General features: G+C 42.2%; 4 protein-coding genes across 8 annotated transcripts; 2 read left to right on the top strand and 2 right to left on the bottom strand.

The window, feature by feature from the left end:
• The first annotated feature begins 3,475 nt into the window (after positions 1–3,475).
• LOC119554711 (ubiquitin-conjugating enzyme E2 R2) lies at positions 3,476–5,405 on the top strand. 4 transcript variants are annotated; one of them, XM_037865724.1, is made up of 3 exons: positions 3,476–3,622; positions 4,073–4,658; positions 4,861–5,405. In XM_037865724.1, exons 2-3 carry the CDS (start codon positions 4,104–4,106, stop codon positions 5,254–5,256), a joined length of 951 nt encoding a protein of 316 aa, XP_037721652.1. In that variant the 5' UTR covers positions 3,476–3,622; positions 4,073–4,103; the 3' UTR covers positions 5,257–5,405. The 4 variants fall into 4 exon arrangements, with proteins under 4 accessions (XP_037721652.1, XP_037721653.1, XP_037721650.1 ...); XM_037865725.1 differs by having other exon boundaries at positions 3,609–3,626; XM_037865722.1 differs by lacking the exon at positions 3,476–3,622 and having other exon boundaries at positions 3,787–4,658.
• Positions 5,406–6,099: 694 nt separating this feature from the next.
• Positions 6,100–8,027, bottom strand: LOC119553248 (probable aminoacyl tRNA synthase complex-interacting multifunctional protein 2). Of its 2 annotated transcripts, XM_037863524.1 has the most exons (5): positions 7,785–8,027; positions 7,572–7,670; positions 7,224–7,376; positions 6,693–6,921; positions 6,100–6,525 (listed from the first exon to the last, which is right to left on the bottom strand). In XM_037863524.1, exons 1-5 carry the CDS (start codon positions 7,923–7,925, stop codon positions 6,149–6,151), a joined length of 999 nt encoding a protein of 332 aa, XP_037719452.1. In that variant the 5' UTR covers positions 7,926–8,027; the 3' UTR covers positions 6,100–6,148. The 2 variants fall into 2 exon arrangements, with proteins under 2 accessions (XP_037719452.1, XP_037719453.1); XM_037863525.1 differs by lacking the exon at positions 7,572–7,670 and having other exon boundaries at positions 7,785–8,025.
• Positions 8,028–9,829: 1,802 nt separating this feature from the next.
• LOC119553031 (protein argonaute-2-like) lies at positions 9,830–13,240 on the top strand. Its single transcript, XM_037863094.1, has 6 exons — positions 9,830–10,058; positions 10,365–10,453; positions 10,508–11,117; positions 11,644–12,648; positions 12,698–13,068; positions 13,123–13,240. The coding sequence occupies exons 1-6, from the start codon at positions 9,864–9,866 to the stop codon at positions 13,211–13,213; spliced, it is 2,361 nt and encodes a 786-aa protein (XP_037719022.1). The 5' UTR covers positions 9,830–9,863; the 3' UTR covers positions 13,214–13,240.
• Positions 13,241–13,378: 138 nt separating this feature from the next.
• LOC119553033 (U3 small nucleolar RNA-associated protein 14 homolog A) lies at positions 13,379–15,931 on the bottom strand. The gene is made up of 2 exons (XM_037863095.1): positions 15,406–15,931; positions 13,379–15,341 (listed from the first exon to the last, which is right to left on the bottom strand). Exons 1-2 carry the CDS (start codon positions 15,808–15,810, stop codon positions 13,425–13,427), a joined length of 2,322 nt encoding a protein of 773 aa, XP_037719023.1. The 5' UTR covers positions 15,811–15,931; the 3' UTR covers positions 13,379–13,424.
• Positions 15,932–16,058: the final 127 nt, after the last annotated feature.

The raw sequence follows: 16,058 nt of genomic DNA, 5'->3' as shown, positions 1-16,058 counted from the left end.
ACGAGTATATGCCCATACCATGCTATTTGCTTCACCATTATTATTCTTTGCAAATGTGAATTGGGAACTCAATTTTTGATTTGTAGGTTATCTGAGGTGTATTTTAAGCCTTTTTCATCTAAACATAAGCAATTTTCCGCCGCCAGACCATAAAAGAGTTTCCCTTTAATTGTGGGCCTTATTTAAGACTCGTACTTCAAATTCACCCATGCTCTGCAGTCTAGGGAGATTTTTTTTTTGGACGTCAAGCGCATCATTTTTGTTTATGTACATTATATCCAACTTTTTATGTACTTACAAATAATAAAAAAAAAAAATGCAACTTCATAGGCGGCTTAAACGGGTCCTACTTGCATTCATGCGCATGACTTTTTTACAGTTATGGGGTCATTGCGGCTTTCGCACTGCGTGCTATTCTTTTGTGTTCTTGTTTTAGGTAACTACAAATCATTATTTTAAAGAATTCGACGATTCAACTAAACTTATCTTTTGCATTGCCTTTATAAATTGGCTTTTTGAATGTCCTTCTATTTGTACCATTACAGTGCGCTTAATCACCCATTGGGAACACTATTTTATTCATTATTTTACCAATTCACTTAGTAGTACTTATTCTTAATATAACAAAACGAAAAACATCCAAAAAATCTGAGCAAATGAAGTTTTAAGACGAAAACCGTTAATAGTGCTATTTTTGTTGCCGCATAATTTTGCTACTTTTATGATAAATGTATCGAAGTTTTAAAAACCATCCGCATTGTGGGCGTAACCACTTTTGTTTTAGTTAGTAGATATGTAACCCTACTTACCCTTACAAACAGAATAAAAATATTGCAAAAAATGACCATTTAGTAGCTCAAAGAAGAATTGCCTACACATTGGTGCTATTATTGTTGCCGCAACTGTATGTATGCATCCCTACGCCTCCGCCTCACTCTTCATCTTATCGATTTTAACGTTAAAAAAGCGTGGTTTTGATTTTGAATGACTAAGGCACCCAGGCTTTAAATGCCTCCTGCACACACGATCATTAATAGATACATGTTGTAATTTTAAATTTGATTTCCACTCCATTCTTAATCGAAGTGAAATGCGAATGACCTGATCATGGCCCTTGCAACTTTTTTTACAGTATAATAAAAAATTAAAAAAATATAAATATATTAGCTGAACCGGTTCTCTTTTTCGAATAATTTAATCGAGTTCGAAGTAAATTCTCGAGAAATGAGAATAAGAACTGGCCTGCTTGTGTTATAAACTTAAACCTTAAAATTTAAAAAAATTAGATTTAAATTTAAAAGATAATTAACTTTAAATTGTAGTTTATAATATATGCTAATAATCATCCACGATGAAATGGTCTTCTAAGATGGACATTCAACGACGACGACCCCATGGCCGAAATGATTTAGTTGGATAACTTCCGGGCCTCCTTCTCAGTCTTATAGATGCCATGATGAAAAGTTGGATATTACACATAAATAGAAATAGGTGCTTGTAGTGCAAAAAATATCTCCCTAGACTAAGAATCATGGGTCAAATGGAAGGACGCGTCTGCGCCGCTGCAAACATCAATAGAATTAGCCATGGATCGACTATAGGGGCATCCACATCACTAATGTTTCTTACAGTTGCATTGCTGCTAATAAAAAATATATTAATTTGACTTCTTTTTTGGAATTAAATAATTTGCAAGGCTTTAATACCTTTAAATTATTGTAAAACTTATGAGTACCTTGTACTCTGCCCGAATCCAGCGTCTTAGAAATCTTTTTTTATGTAGTTCTTAATCTGCCAATTGGGCAACGCCGTACAATGCAATTAGGTGAAGAAAAAGAACAACAAGCAAACCGAATTCGCGCTAAAAAGTAGTTAAACTTATCTTTGTCAGCGCCAAAGAATATTGCATGAAGAGGCAGAACGTCTATGGTAATATCTATTGTTATACGTTAAAAGTTAAAAAAATAATAATATTTTTATTTTTTTATGTATGTAAGTGAACCTCCGATCAAAAGGGACCGAGTGGATTTCATTGGAATAGTCACGAAGGAAAATTTAGTATTAAAAGAATGCGGTGGAAATGTTACAGGAGCGAAGGAAATCAAATTTATTCTTTGAAAAATAATTTTAGCTATTAAGAAAAAAATTTAAATAATAAAATAATTGTATACGGGCATTTCCAGGGGTCGCGAACGTACGTTCGTACGCAATTAGTGCAAATAAAAAATAGAAAATAAACGTTTTCTGAATTTTTTTTGCTATTCGATAGGACTTTGTTAGCTCTAAGCTTAGTGTAAATAATGGGATTTATTGAGCTATCATTTTCATAATATTGGCAAAAACATGCGGTCCCGAACGTACACAAAATGGAAGTCGACTTTGGCTTAATCTAGTAAAATGCAAATATATGCGAATTGGGACGGAATATTCTAAAGCAATAACTTTACTTTTAAAATGGATTCATGTACCTTTACTTCGAGTCTCTTCTTCTTCTTTTATTAACAGTTAATTGAACATTTTTTTGCCCTCATTGGATTTTTATCTTCTTATTTTGCAATAAAGAGATTTGGTAGAAAAAGTTCAAACAAATCATATGTTTTCCTTGCGAAATAATTAATCATAAAAATGCCTTTAAAAGTAGCTAAAAATGAAAAAAGGGAATTTTTCAGTTTTCAGGGAAATTTCTTCAACAAAACAAATGAAATATGCTTTGGTTCCACTGTATTATGAAAATATGGCCATTGATTTGTAAAAATACGCAAAAAAATTGTATGATTTTGAAGACTTTTTTGTTTTGGTCCTGGTTGACCATTTTTCGGATTTGCCCATATAACAATTTATTTTCTTGTGTGAATCTGGCTGCGTAGCGATTTCCAATTTATTTTAAATCAAATGGTTATTTTGCAACATCTGATTGTTGCTTGACTCCTTATTTAAAAAAGTATTCTTTAAATTTAATAATTTTATTTATCATAAATATAAGAATTTGACATTAAAAACAATGAGATATTTCAAAACAGGAGAGCAGCCTAAACCAAAAAGGCAATATTGAAAAATTTCCTGAACTATGTGGGTCTTCTGCATGTTAAAAGATAATTTTTAGACAAAATAAGCTTACATTGGAATTGGCAATATCATTACCAAGCTTTAGAAAGATGAATACGCAAATTTATATAATAACATAATTTTAAATATTCGAAATCACTCTTTGCAACATGCAGGAACCAGAAGGTGGTACAGCAAAACCTTACAGAATCAGCAAGAAAAACACACAAAACAGAAGAAAGTAAAAGATAAACAGCTTGAATTAAAAAAAGGTAATTCCTTCTGGAAAACTTGATAATTCAAGTAAATCAAGAAATCTTATGTTTAGTTACCAACATTTAAAATATACCCCTTGAAATCTGCCGTTCGTGACGTCACACTCGCTCGCTTTGCTGCCCCTCAGAGAACATGCGCGTCACCTTCTCAGCGGCAGACTCCGCTGCAGACGTTGCCACCCCTGGTTCAGATAATGCCACCCTGGTTTTTGTTTTGTAAAGTGAAATTGTTGCAAGTCAAACAACAATAACAAAAAGCATAAAAAACGCATTAAAATCGTCAAAAACTCTTGGCTAAACAAGTAGGTATAGTCCCAAAGTCGACCCTGGGATGTAGATAACCCTTTTCCACACACATTTCCGCTGGCAATCGGTAATTGGTTCTGTGTTGTCTGCTGCGAAAGTAACAACAACAAAATCAGGAGTAACGTCAAGAGCAAAAATAGTTTTTCCATTTTGAAAACGTCAAATATAGAAGTTTTTTTTTGTACCACACACAACTTGACCAGAAATTGGACGAAATTTTGCAGTTTCCCCCAGTATCCAAAGCAGTCGAACAGTCATCGCTTTTGTGACGTGCTCACCTTGAATTCATCAGCAGGCAGCAAGATATTGACCCTGCACATAGACACACTCGCGGGCACAGAAATAGCAGCCATTCTTGCAGCCACACATACATATTAACCCCCCCGGAACACAAGCACACAAAATACTGACATGTTTCGACGTTCGGAAAACTTTTTCACCAACAGAGCACGGCGACAACTGCAAGTGGGTGAACAAATGACCACCGCCGCCTCCACATCGCAGCATGCGACATCGTCCTCCACAATGATGGCGGGCTCAGGATCCCTGTCTACCAGCGGAGCCACCCCCACGACCACGCCCAGCAGCTCGGCGGTCCGGGCCCTGGCCATGGAGTACAAGTCGTTGCAAGAGGAGCCGGTGGAGGGATTCCGCGTCAAGCTGATCAACGACGACAATCTGTTCGAATGGGAGGTGGCCATCTTCGGGCCACCGGACACCCTCTATCAGGGCGGCTACTTCAAGGCGCACATGAAGTTCCCGCACGACTACCCGTACTCACCGCCATCCATACGCTTCCTGACCAAGGTCTGGCATCCGAATGTCTACGAGAACGGGGATCTGTGCATATCCATACTGCATCCGCCGGTGGACGATCCGCAGAGCGGGGAGCTGCCCTGCGAGCGCTGGAATCCCACGCAGAACGTGCGCACCATCCTGCTGTCGGTCATCTCGCTGCTCAACGAGCCCAACACATTCTCGCCGGCGAATGTGGACGCCTCGGTCATGTACCGCCGATGGCGGGACTCACAGGTGAGACTGGCTCTTCTGGTCGAAGTAAATGCCTAGTATGCGGACTTGCAATCATGAAAGCGACCTTAAATTAAAGCAATTGATTAAACTTGAAATCCCTTTGTTAAGAAACAACAGTCCAATACATACGCCTCGCTGAAAGTCCGCATACTAGGCATTTACCCCGCTAATTTGCTCTTTAATAAGGACATACTAATTTCAGGGTAAGGACAATGAGTATCCTAACATCATACGCAAACAGGCCTTGGCGGCCAATGCCGAGGCCAAGCGGGAGGGCATTGTGGTGCCGATGACGCTGGAGGACTATTGCCTGAAGCCCACGCGCAAGCCCACAACGGAATCTGGCCTGGATGCCAATTTCTACGATGATGACTTCGATCTGGAGACGGAGGACGATCTGCCCTCTGATGATGACTTCGATGAGGACGACGACGATGAGGATGAGGACGAGGATGAGGACAGTGCCACGGCGTCGATTAGCAAAAATAATGGCGGCAGCAGCAAGTGCAAGAACAACGGGCTGGGCAGGGAGGCGGCCGCCGCCGGTGCGGACGATGCCGAGTCCGCCGACGACAGCGGCAAGGGCGAGACCACATAATGCAGCCAGGCCGGGGTCGCGTCATCTCTTCCTCCCACTCCTGCCCTAGGCGGCGAGCCACCGCCTTTTCATTTCTCCAACATTATTACTATGATTAATGCTAATTATAAACGTTTCAAAACTAAACCGAACAACTGAGAACACAATTATTTACCTAGTTTATACGAGGGTAGTTGAAACCATGGTCCTAAGCTGATTTTACCTACTCGATTTTACTTTGATAACTAAGATGATTCGTATAAGCTATTGGTATAGAAGGGCTAACTCAATTTCCAGCCTGTGGAATGCAATTAATATAGTTCAGGGACTTCTCCAAATCCTTTTATGCAGCTAATAACACAGAAACAACATGATTCAAACCGAACACACATGAAACTCAACCAGAAACTGATTATCAATATACACGATATATACAGCATATGTACTAGGAATAAATTAATGTTTAAAAATATACATACACACATTTTTATGAACGAAAACGAACAACAAATGTCCCAACTCGAGACACGACATCCTATCGTACACACTGACACAGAGCATCAAGGCGAACAACCGCATAACATACACATAGTGAACAATCAATGGATTTCAAGAATAAAAGCAAATATGGAACCTAGCGATTAAGCCATTTTTAAGTGCAAAATTGACAGAGTAAGTTATAAACCAACAATTGCAATATAGAAACGGAGAACCGCATTGTATAAACAGTAACATAATTGCAACAAAGATAAATAAGCCAAATAAAATTACCGAAAAAAGCAATGGTCTTTAAAAATGCTGGGATTGTGAAAAATTAACTGGTGGATGAAAAGTAGATCGATTAAATATAAAACATCCAATCCATTAGATTTATTTGTATAATTTATTTGTTCGCCTTTGTCGTTTAAGGTTTTTAAATTTGAGCCACGAGCTTCGCCCGTTTTCGCCAAGCCAAAAGCGCTGGCGTCAGGTCCTTATCGGTTACTCCGGGCATTCGTATCAGTGAGCTGTAGACACCGATATCGGCCACCGACATCTGGGAGCCGCCGAAATACTGCTGCTGCTGCAGCCGCTTGTCCAGCAGGCGCACCATGGCCACCTGCGTTTTGTGGGTGTTGCAGCGCAGCAGTTGGTAGCAAATGTCCAGGACGAGGTCGATCTCATTGCACAGGGGCGAGCCCTCGTATCGGTATTCGGCGGGACCCACTCGACCCAGGTACCTGATGATGTTCACCTCTCCGTAGATGGGTACGTACATCGTGGGCGAGCTGATCATTTCGGTGTGTTCGCCTGTGGAGTGTTGCATAATCGTTATTATTTTGATGCAGAGGTTAGGAAGATATTTAATTATTAAATTATTATTGTTATTAATAATAATGTATTTAAAAATATTTAGATTTTGTTAGAAACCATTATAAAAAACGTTTAAATGAAATGAAATCTGATCAAATACTTACAGTTCTTCCAAATGAGCGTAACATTGATCTTCGGCAGAGCCGGGTTAACTGGAACTTTAGCCAAGTTAGCTTCGAATTCCCGAGCGGCTGGTCCAATATCGGCCATAGTGGAGTGCGTGAAGGTCTTGACATCAATCGTGTACAGATCCCTCCAAGCGTTTTTCAAGGCCAACAAGGCATAGGGGATGAAGTTGGGATGTCCATTGATAACAACATCTTGCAGGGGAACCTAATTGGATAAACATTTTAGATGATACAATTTGTATTTGATCTGTGCAATTTTTTAAAGGAGGTATTTAACAATTTTTGGAGATACTAAATACATTTTTAGGAAGTATAATTTATTAATTGATTAATTTTTAAACGTTAAGACTCTGCTTTTCAGGGTTTGGGATTTCGCAATCGTTATAAAACTGTTATTTTCGAACTACGATATGAGAAATGATATGACCAAATTGCATCATCTTCTTAATATTTAATTAAGCTGCATTTAAATTGTAATGAATAATTTTCTTTAAGGGCAGGTCGTACCTCCTTTAAGCCTCCATTCTGGAAGGCAGTCGTGTGCTGGAAGGTCTTGCCACAAACTCCGAGTCCGGCCCGGATCTGTCCCAGTTGCGCCTTGAGGTCCTCCAGCTGCTTGAGCACCTTCTCTTGGCGGGCAGCCACCGAAGCCGTGTCGTCCTACAAGATAAGATGATAAAAAAGGATATGTTTAGAGGACACACCACCACAATCCATTGGCCAAGGCCACAAGAACAGAGAGCAAGCAACGGAAAACGGAGCGTGGATGCATTATACATATTTCTGTTTTTTTGTTTCTTTGGTTAGTCGGTGGTTTATAAATAGAATTTCGTATTTTAGTTTGGTGGTCTTAACCTTTAGCAGTTGCTGTATTTGTCGGCCTAAAGAGTCCAAATCAAGTGCACATGTGGCTGCGTTTCGGCTTGTTTTGCTGATCCCGCTGGCCTCCGATTTCTGGCAGGGATCACACATGCGGGAATGGAATGGATGTGGCGTTGTTGACATACGTTTTCTTTAACTGTCCTTGCGATCCCGACCAACTTCTCACTGGCCTGGCAATCAACTTACGCATGATGATGTGGACGCGGGTGTGGATGTGGAGGAGCCACTGGCCAGGGAATCCGCCGCCAGGCTCACATTCTTCAGGGGATACATGCAGGTGGGCAGCTTGATGTCGAATTGCGGCAGCAGGGTCTTTAGTTCGTACATTTCCCCGGCGAAAACGTTGGAAAATCACAATAATTTAATGGAAAACTAATCAAATGCAAAATGTGCTTGCTAGAGATGGCCGTTTTGTAGCTAGATATGCAACTGTGGAAGACAAGAACCAGCTGTTCTCATTATAAACATATCGGTTGACTCATCTCTAGGGCTCAGTCGACACCGAACTGTTCCCACTTTCAAAAATGTAACGTTTTCTTTTAAGATGCCTTTGATTAAAAGAAAAATGATTTAAAATATATAATTTAATTCGATTTAAGGATATGTGTACAATTTTTAGAACAAATCTCTAAAAATGGGCCTATACAGCTTTACAACGAACTGATTATTGTATAATTCGTCAGTAGACCGTCTTTATCCTTCGGTTCCTTTTTGCGAACTTGTTGAGCCAGCAGTGCTGAAACTTTCTCCTCCTAAGGTTGGGGCAGTAAACTTATTGGCCCATTTGCCACGTCTGGCACCTTTTCCTGCCACCACAATTTTAGTATACATTTTTGGATATAATGCGACACATGACTTGAGGGTTTTTGAAAAAACTCTTTTGGAAATAAAACCTTATCGGATTGCATACAAATTCTCCTGGGCTTTAAATGCCCCAAGCATATGGTCCCCCATGAGTAATACAAATACATGTTCCGCAGTGGCGGGTTCAGAATTTGTTTGTGGGGGGGGGTATAAATCAAATTTATTGAGTAGACATCAAAAAATTGGAAAAAAATACATATTACATATACATTATAACCCGAGTGGGAGGGGATCTATCCCCAATATCCTCGTGACTCGTGACTCGTGGACTCGTGATATTTTGAACCACTCCCATCTCTTAGAAAATCTTCCGTGCCGGTCTTATAAATTCGATATTAATTCCACTGGTAGGTCAGTGCTTTTCGGACCGCCGACAACGTCGCTTGTGAATTCTTTCGCGCTTTTTGTATTTTTTTGTATTATACATTCATAAATTAAATTTTGTTTAATAAATGTTATATAAAAAATTTTTTGTATTGGAATATTAGTGACTTTGATTTAAAATTAAACTTATATTTTGTGAAAATGGGAAAAGTTAACAGTGAGTTTATTTAAACGTCCAGTGTCGGAACATGCACTTAAATATTATATTTGTTTTTGAATTTCCCCAATACCATCCTAGAATACAAGGCAAAGGAGGAAAAAGCTGCGGATTCCACGCCCTTACCAGGAAAGTGATAGTGATCTATAAGTGCACAATGACATTTAACAAAATATTTTGTGACTACGTTTTGGAGCTCAACTCAGGGACAGATGAATAAAATATATTCTCTTTTTAATGCCAACATAATTTTAATGAAACATGCACCCAGTTCTTATCAGTTAATTATGGTTCTCTCTGGCGGTAAAAACAAAAAATCGTAAACTTTTTCGATAACCAATCTGTTCTGGTAGTTTACGAAACTTTAGCAAAAATGTAAGCTATTTATTTATTTTGAATCTTTATTTGGGGATGTATGGTTGTTTGGTCTGTATATAAAAGACATTTAGAATATTGTATAATATTACCTATCAATTGAATACCATTTGATACATTTTAAAACTTTTCTCAAGGTATGTATACAATAAGATCAGATATTTACACGACCACAAACAATTTCGAAAATATAAATATAGTACAAAGATTTGTTAAAAATCACTTTAAAATCGTAATGGTAGTAAAGGAGAAGACGTCCTAGAACCTTGTGAGTTGACGAAATTTTTTCTGCGAAATTCCCAGACTGCAGAGACATACATATATAAATTATTATTCTTGTTTGTTTAACTTTTGGTTTAATTACAGCTGGTCCATCGAGCACCTCTATTTCTTCTGGAGGGTCTTATAGTGGGCATGGAATCTGTACCAAGCGAGGAACCATTGGTGAAAGCGGCCAAGTAGCCGTTAACTATCTAAAAGTCGACATGACGAAAATGCCGAAGAAAGCTTACCACTATGACGTCAAGATCCTGCCAGAGTGCCCAAAGAAGTTCTACAGACATGCATTCGAGCAGTTCCGTGTGGATCAACTGGGCGGTGCCATTGCCGCCTTTGATGGCAGAGCATCCTGCTATTCGGTGGACAAGCTGAAAACGGACTCTGAAAATTCGGAAGTCTCTGTAAGTAAGGAGTGGTAAAGAAATTATGAGCAGCAGTTTTGGATATCTAATGGGTTCGGTATAAATGTTAAAAATGTTAAGTTAAGATATGTTTCCGAGATCTTTGTTCAAAATCAGTTCGTTTTTATTCGATTCGCCTTTTTGTTCTCCATTGGGACTAAATGACCCACTTTAATATAGGGATCAAAACTCATAGAGTTTTGATTTTTTAGAACATATATTATATTTTTATAAAATTGAATTTTAAATAAAGTTGTTCTGATCTCAAGAAAAAAAACATGTACATAAAGAGTACGATTGTTCCAGGTGAAAGACGGTCAAGGTCGTGTCTTGACCTATACGGTGGAAATCAAGGAGACTGGGGACTTGGAAGTGGATCTTAGCTCGCTGAATAAGTAAGAATTGTTATGAAATCACAACCTATGTAATTTGGACACAAAACTTTGCAGCTATATGACGACGAGGATCTTCGACAAGCCCATGCGGGCGATGCAATGTCTGGAGGTTGTGATGGCGGCTCCTTGCCACAACAAGGCAGTTCGGGCCGGTCGGTCCTTCTTCAAGACCTCCGAGCCCGGTGAGCGCCGGGAATTGGAAGGTGGCTACGAGGTCCTGGTCGGTCTATATCAGGCCGTAGTACTGGGTGATCATCCCTTTCTGAATGCAGATATATCGCACAAGTCATTTCCAATTGCCATGCCGATGATCGAATATGTGGAGCGATTCGTCCTAAAGTCGAAAGTCAACACAACAACTAGCCTGGAAAACTCCAGGCGGTTGATGGAGTCGTTCCTAAAAGGTATCGATGTGATTTACACACCCCCCAAATCCTTCGCTGCCAACTCGAGGGTGTACAAAGTGAATGGACTTTCTCGAAGTCCGGCCACCAACCAGACCTTCGAGCACGAGGGCACAACCATCACGGTGGCGGATTATTTCGGGAGTCGCAACTTCAAGTTGCAGTATCCCCAACTCCACTGCCTGCACGTTGGATCCCCGACCAAGCAAATATACCTGCCCATCGAGCTTTGCCAAATCGACGGAGGTCAGGCTCTAAATGTAAGTTTGATTCTAAATTGTACCATTTTTTTAGTCCTAAAAAATACAAATAATTCCGATAATTAAAAAACAATTTAAAAAAATTATCACATGTATTAACTAACAAATATCGGCATATTCAAGTAAATTCAGATGCTCTTAATTAGAACATATAAATTGCGAGATAGAAAATATAAGTTCCGATACTAGAAATATTTATTTTAGGCACTTTATAAAATTACTCGGGATGACACAGAAATCTACTCGGTCCAAATTCATTGTAAATTTGTATTGATAGACATGCGTAAAATCTGACACCTAATGCCTCTCGAAATTAGGTTCTGAATCACCGCCGAAAGTAAAAAAGGAGCAATTTTTATATTTATCATCTTATGTTATATAGCGTTAAAGTATTATATTGGGAGTTAGCGGATCTAAAAAAGATTGGTTTTGTTTTTCAAAAATACGAAACCAAAATTAAAAGTAAAACACAAATTTGCATGATAACATTTTTGAAATCCAAATTATTATAATCATATTTTTGTAGCGCAAGGATGGAGCGACTCAGGTGGCTAACATGATAAAGTTTGCAGCCACATCGACGAACGTCCGAAGGGCCAAGATCATGACACTGCTTAAGTTCTTCCAGCACAATAACGATCCGACCATCAGCAGGTTTGGCATCAAGATAGCTGCCGATTTCATGATGGTGGACACGAGGACCCTCCGCGCACCAGAGGTGGAGTACCAGGGCAAACAAACGTGCAAGCCGAGGAACGGATCGTGGCGCATGGACACCATGAAGTTCCTGAAGGCCGAGCCCAAGGCCCACAAATGGGCGATCGTGTACCATGATCCGCCGCAAGGTCGCAAGATGCCCTACAACCAGGTGAGCGAATTCGAACGTCAGATGTTTACCCAAAGCAAGTCGGTAAGCATAAACTTGGAAGCCAAGGCGGAGATAAGGACCTTCAAGGACGACCGCTCCCTGGACGATTGCTTCGGGGATCTGAAGCGTAAGCAATGCGATCTGGCGTTTGTGATCATCCCCACCTTCGGTGCTTCCTACGACGTCATCAAGCAGAAGGCCGAGCTGCAGCACGGCATCTTGACGCAGTGCATCAAGCAGTTTACCGTCGAGCGAAAGCTCAATTCCCAGACCATTGCCAATGTCCTACTCAAGGTGAACTCAAAGTTAAATGGCATTAATCACAAGCTCAAGGACGAACCGCGGATAAAGAACGCGATGTTCTTGGGAGCCGATGTGACCCACCCCTCGCCCGATCAGCGCGAGATTCCCAGTGTGGTGGGCGTGGCAGCCTCACACGATCCTTACGGAGCCGCCTACAACATGCAATATCGGCTGCAGCGACCGGCTCTGGAGGAGATCGAGGACATGGAGTCGATAACGATGGAGCACCTGCGTGTATATCGCCAGTACAGGAAGGCCTATCCCGATCACATTCTCTATTACCGCGACGGTGTGAGCGACGGCCAGTTTCCAAAGATCAAGAACGAGGAGCTGAAGGGCATTTATGCAGCCTGTTCCAGGGTGAGTTTTGATTTACGAAACGGATCATTACTCACATTATAATTTCCAGGTCGGCATCAAGCCCAAGATTTGCTGTGTGATCGTGGTAAAACGTCACCACACTCGCTTTTTCCCCAACGGGGAGCCCTCGCAGTACAACAAGTTCAACAACGTGGACCCCGGAACCGTGGTCGATCGCACCATCGTGCATCCCAACGAGATGCAGTTCTTCATGGTCAGCCACCAGTCCATCCAGGGCACGGCCAAGCCGACGCGCTACAATGTGATTGAGAACACGGGAAATTTGGACATCGACCTGTTGCAGCAGTTGACCTACAATCTGTGCCACATGTTCCCCCGTTGCAATCGCTCGGTTTCGTATCCCGCTCCTGCCTACTTGGCCCACTTGGTGGCAGCACGCGGTCGCGTTTACCTCACTGGGTACGTCAATGTTTTCTCTTAAAGTTCCTCGCTCTTGATCGTTTTTTGTGACAGATCCACCAGGTTCCTGGATCTGAAGGCGGAGTACGAAAAGCGCAAGATAGTTCCTGAATTTATGAAGACAAACCCCATGTACTTTGTCTAAACTCTGAATCGAAATCTTAATATGGACTCAAGATAATATGGCTTTTAAGCTTATATATATACATATTGTTTTAACATCTCAATGCGAAAGCGTTTCTAAATACACTCATTTCTAAATTTGTAAAACATGGCACTCACCAAAAAAATCCTACGAGAGTGCTCTTCATTTGTTTTAATTTGTATCCAATTTATTTGTAAATCTAGTCCTAACATTAAGCTATTTTCGCCTTGGGGGGAACCTTCGGTATGCGTTTTATTCTCCTGTCCACAATGTGACGCAGACGCCTGTCTGGCTTGACCAGCTCGCTCTCCGTCATGGGCTCGATGACCTGGCCCTTGCGCGTGATGACCGACGGGCGGGTCAGCATCCGGAAGGCCGTCTCCGGCACGAAGTTCCGCCCAATTGGAGCCCGGATGCTGGCCTCGTAGTCGGCGAGGGATCGAAAGGGGAACGGGAGGCTGGAGACCATGTGCTCGCGCGCTGCTTTGCTGGCCGACTCGTTAAGGTATAGGTTATCCTTGTTCTCGTCCCGTCGCTTCTCCGGAGCAGCTAGCTTCAGAAGGAGTCGCTTGTTACGCCGCTCCATCACAGCCTGGGAAATGCCGGCACCAGCCCAGGAACCCCATCCAGGCAGGGCCAGCTGAAGCTCCGTGTTCTTCAGCTCAGAATCCTTGGTCTTGTCCCGGTTGAAATCAGCAATTATATCGTCGTCCTCGAAGGCCTGACTAATGGTCAACTGGCGTTCAGTTGCCGCGTCTTCTTCATCGTATTCTGCCTCCTCATCGTCTATCAGAGCATCATTGATGCCACCCGAGATGGTCTTCTTTTGGGTAACCACCAGAGTTGTCACCTTGTTTGGATCTATAGTATCCACAGCAGGCGTCGCCTTGGTTTCTGGAATATCCTCCGATTGGTCTGGGATGTTCTTCTGCAGATCCACATTCTCCTCATAATTTAGGGGCTCGTCAATCTCCACCTGCTGATTTGCTTTTTTTAGGGCCAGACTTTTAAGGTTCTGCAGAGCGTCCTTCTTTTTCGCCTTCTTCCCTTTGACGGGGGCTGCTTTGAGTTTGTTTACGCGTTCCTTCAATGTTTCCATCTTCTTGCTAACCTTGGCTCTCACTTGGTCCTCGTGCTCCTCAAAAATATCATCAATGGACTTGGTGTTCGATTTTCCTTTGAGTTTTTTAGGTTCAGTTCGCTCAACTTCTTCTACTTCCCAGCCATTCTCTATTTTAACTTTGGATTTTTTAACGCTTTTCTTGGCAGGTTTCGCTTTGCTTGATGGCTCTGGAGTTTCATCCTCCTCCACCACCTGGTCTTCATCATGCTGCACTTCCTCTTCCATTTCCCTGCGATGCTCCTCTAAAAGCTTTTCGTTTCTGTTCCGCTTCGTCCAATATTGTCGCCAATTGGAATCCTCATTTTCGCCTTTGCCGTTTTCAGCTTCCTCCGCTGTTTTTCGTTTTGTCCAAGGATTGAAAGGATCGTAGTCATTATCTTCCTCCTCAGGAGCCGCTCTTTTCCTGCTTGTTTCATCCTCGCTGTCGGACTCCTGCTTTTTCTGGGTCAGCTCCCTGCTAACAGCCAATTGCTCGGCCAGGTCCTTTCTCACATCCTTGTCGTATTTGGCACGAACTTGCAGATTCTTAGCCCAAGTGCCTGTGTTCTTGTGTCGCAGGCTGGCGCGCTCCTGCACTCGGCTTTTCTCCAAAGCGTTGAGCTTCTCCAGCGCCGCCTCCGGGTTGGTTTTCTGCAGCAGCTCAAACTCCTTCATCTGCTCTAACATCTTTTGGCGCTTCTGCAGCTTGTGGAACTTTTTGGACTTGATTTTGTTTTGCATGCGCGCTTTAGCTGATTTCTGGGACTCGCGCATCTTCAAGTAGGCCAACTCCTTGCGACGGGCGAAGAGCTCATCGCGGGTGAGCTTCTTTTGGTGGAGAAGGCGCTCCTGTTTGGCCAGCTCCTTCTCATCCGTGGTGTCGCCAATTTGCGCCTTGCGCAGCTCACGTAGTTTACGGTTGCTGGCCTCGAGTTCCCTGGCTAGATTGGACTTAATCCGTGTGTTTAGGGGACGGGCACTCGCCGAGGTGTTCACGTAAATCGTCTCAGAGGGCAAGGGAAAGATCTGAGGGGAGATTTTTGGTAAGATAAGCTGCTGGAGATACTAAACATATATGGCATGGACTCACCTGCGTCTCTGCCGACCGCTGTTGGGCTACCACTGCGTCCCAACGACCCAGCTTCTTGGTCACCCCCTCATAGCCAATGGTCCGCTTGATGCGATCCGCTGCCGGTTTCTCCAGAGGCTTCTTCAACACCTTCTTGCTGCCCTGGACGTTCTTAAGCTTTTTTCCCGTCTGGCTGTGCTTGGAAGAGGTGCGCAGGATATCCACCAGGTCATTCAGGCCCACCGCCCTAGGTGCACGCTCCGATTCCGCCGACGACACGCTCTTGACCAGCTGGAACTCATCCTGACGCGACTGGCGCTCATCGCGGGTGGACTTCTGGATGTGCTGCACCTTGCCCAGACTGCCAATGGCCTGCAGCAGCTTCTTGTGCGCCCTCGGTTCGTAGTGCTCCTCGTCGTCACTCATTTTTGGTCCGAAAATAGGCAAAAATCAAATAGCAATAGAGAATACTTCTCAGCGCACGTGTGCAGGGCAACAGCTGAAGAGTTATCGATAACAAAAGAGGTCCATCTCTATTTGTACCATGAGGACATAGAAGTAGAAAAGGGGGTTATACTACAAAATGTATTCTTTATCCAACGGTAAATTTTTCTTTTGTTTTACTAAATGATTTAATTTATAGCTTGTTATTTTGGATATTTTAAAAGGGTATT

This window comes from Drosophila subpulchrella, chromosome 3L, assembly GCF_014743375.2.
Source record: "Drosophila subpulchrella strain 33 F10 #4 breed RU33 chromosome 3L, RU_Dsub_v1.1 Primary Assembly, whole genome shotgun sequence".
NCBI lineage: Eukaryota > Metazoa > Arthropoda > Insecta > Diptera > Drosophilidae > Drosophila > Drosophila subpulchrella.
Note: the sequence above shows the minus strand (reverse complement) of the source record. Positions and strands in the feature narration are given on the sequence as shown.

Excerpts from the sequence above, each read along its gene's own strand:
- LOC119554711 (XM_037865722.1), top strand. The coding sequence starts at position 4,038 with ATGTTTCGACGTTCGGAAAACTTTTTCACCAACAGAGCACGGCGACAA. Across the intron at positions 4,659-4,860 it reads GCCGATGGCGGGACTCACAG|GGTAAGGACAATGAGTATCC; the intron begins GTGAGACTGGCT and ends TACTAATTTCAG.
- LOC119553248 (XM_037863524.1), bottom strand. The coding sequence starts at position 7,925 with ATGTACGAACTAAAGACCCTGCTGCCGCAATTCGACATCAAGCTGCCC. Across the intron at positions 7,377-7,571 it reads AAATACAGCAACTGCTAAAG|GACGACACGGCTTCGGTGGC; the intron begins GTTAAGACCACC and ends CTTATCTTGTAG. Across the intron at positions 6,922-7,223 it reads AGAATGGAGGCTTAAAGGAG|GTTCCCCTGCAAGATGTTGT; the intron begins GTACGACCTGCC and ends TTATCCAATTAG.
- LOC119553031 (XM_037863094.1), top strand. The coding sequence starts at position 9,864 with ATGACGAAAATGCCGAAGAAAGCTTACCACTATGACGTCAAGATCCTG. Across the intron at positions 11,118-11,643 it reads ACGGAGGTCAGGCTCTAAAT|CGCAAGGATGGAGCGACTCA; the intron begins GTAAGTTTGATT and ends ATATTTTTGTAG. Across the intron at positions 12,649-12,697 it reads TTTATGCAGCCTGTTCCAGG|GTCGGCATCAAGCCCAAGAT; the intron begins GTGAGTTTTGAT and ends TATAATTTCCAG.
- LOC119553033 (XM_037863095.1), bottom strand. The coding sequence starts at position 15,810 with ATGAGTGACGACGAGGAGCACTACGAACCGAGGGCGCACAAGAAGCTG. Across the intron at positions 15,342-15,405 it reads AGCGGTCGGCAGAGACGCAG|ATCTTTCCCTTGCCCTCTGA; the intron begins GTGAGTCCATGC and ends ATCTCCCCTCAG.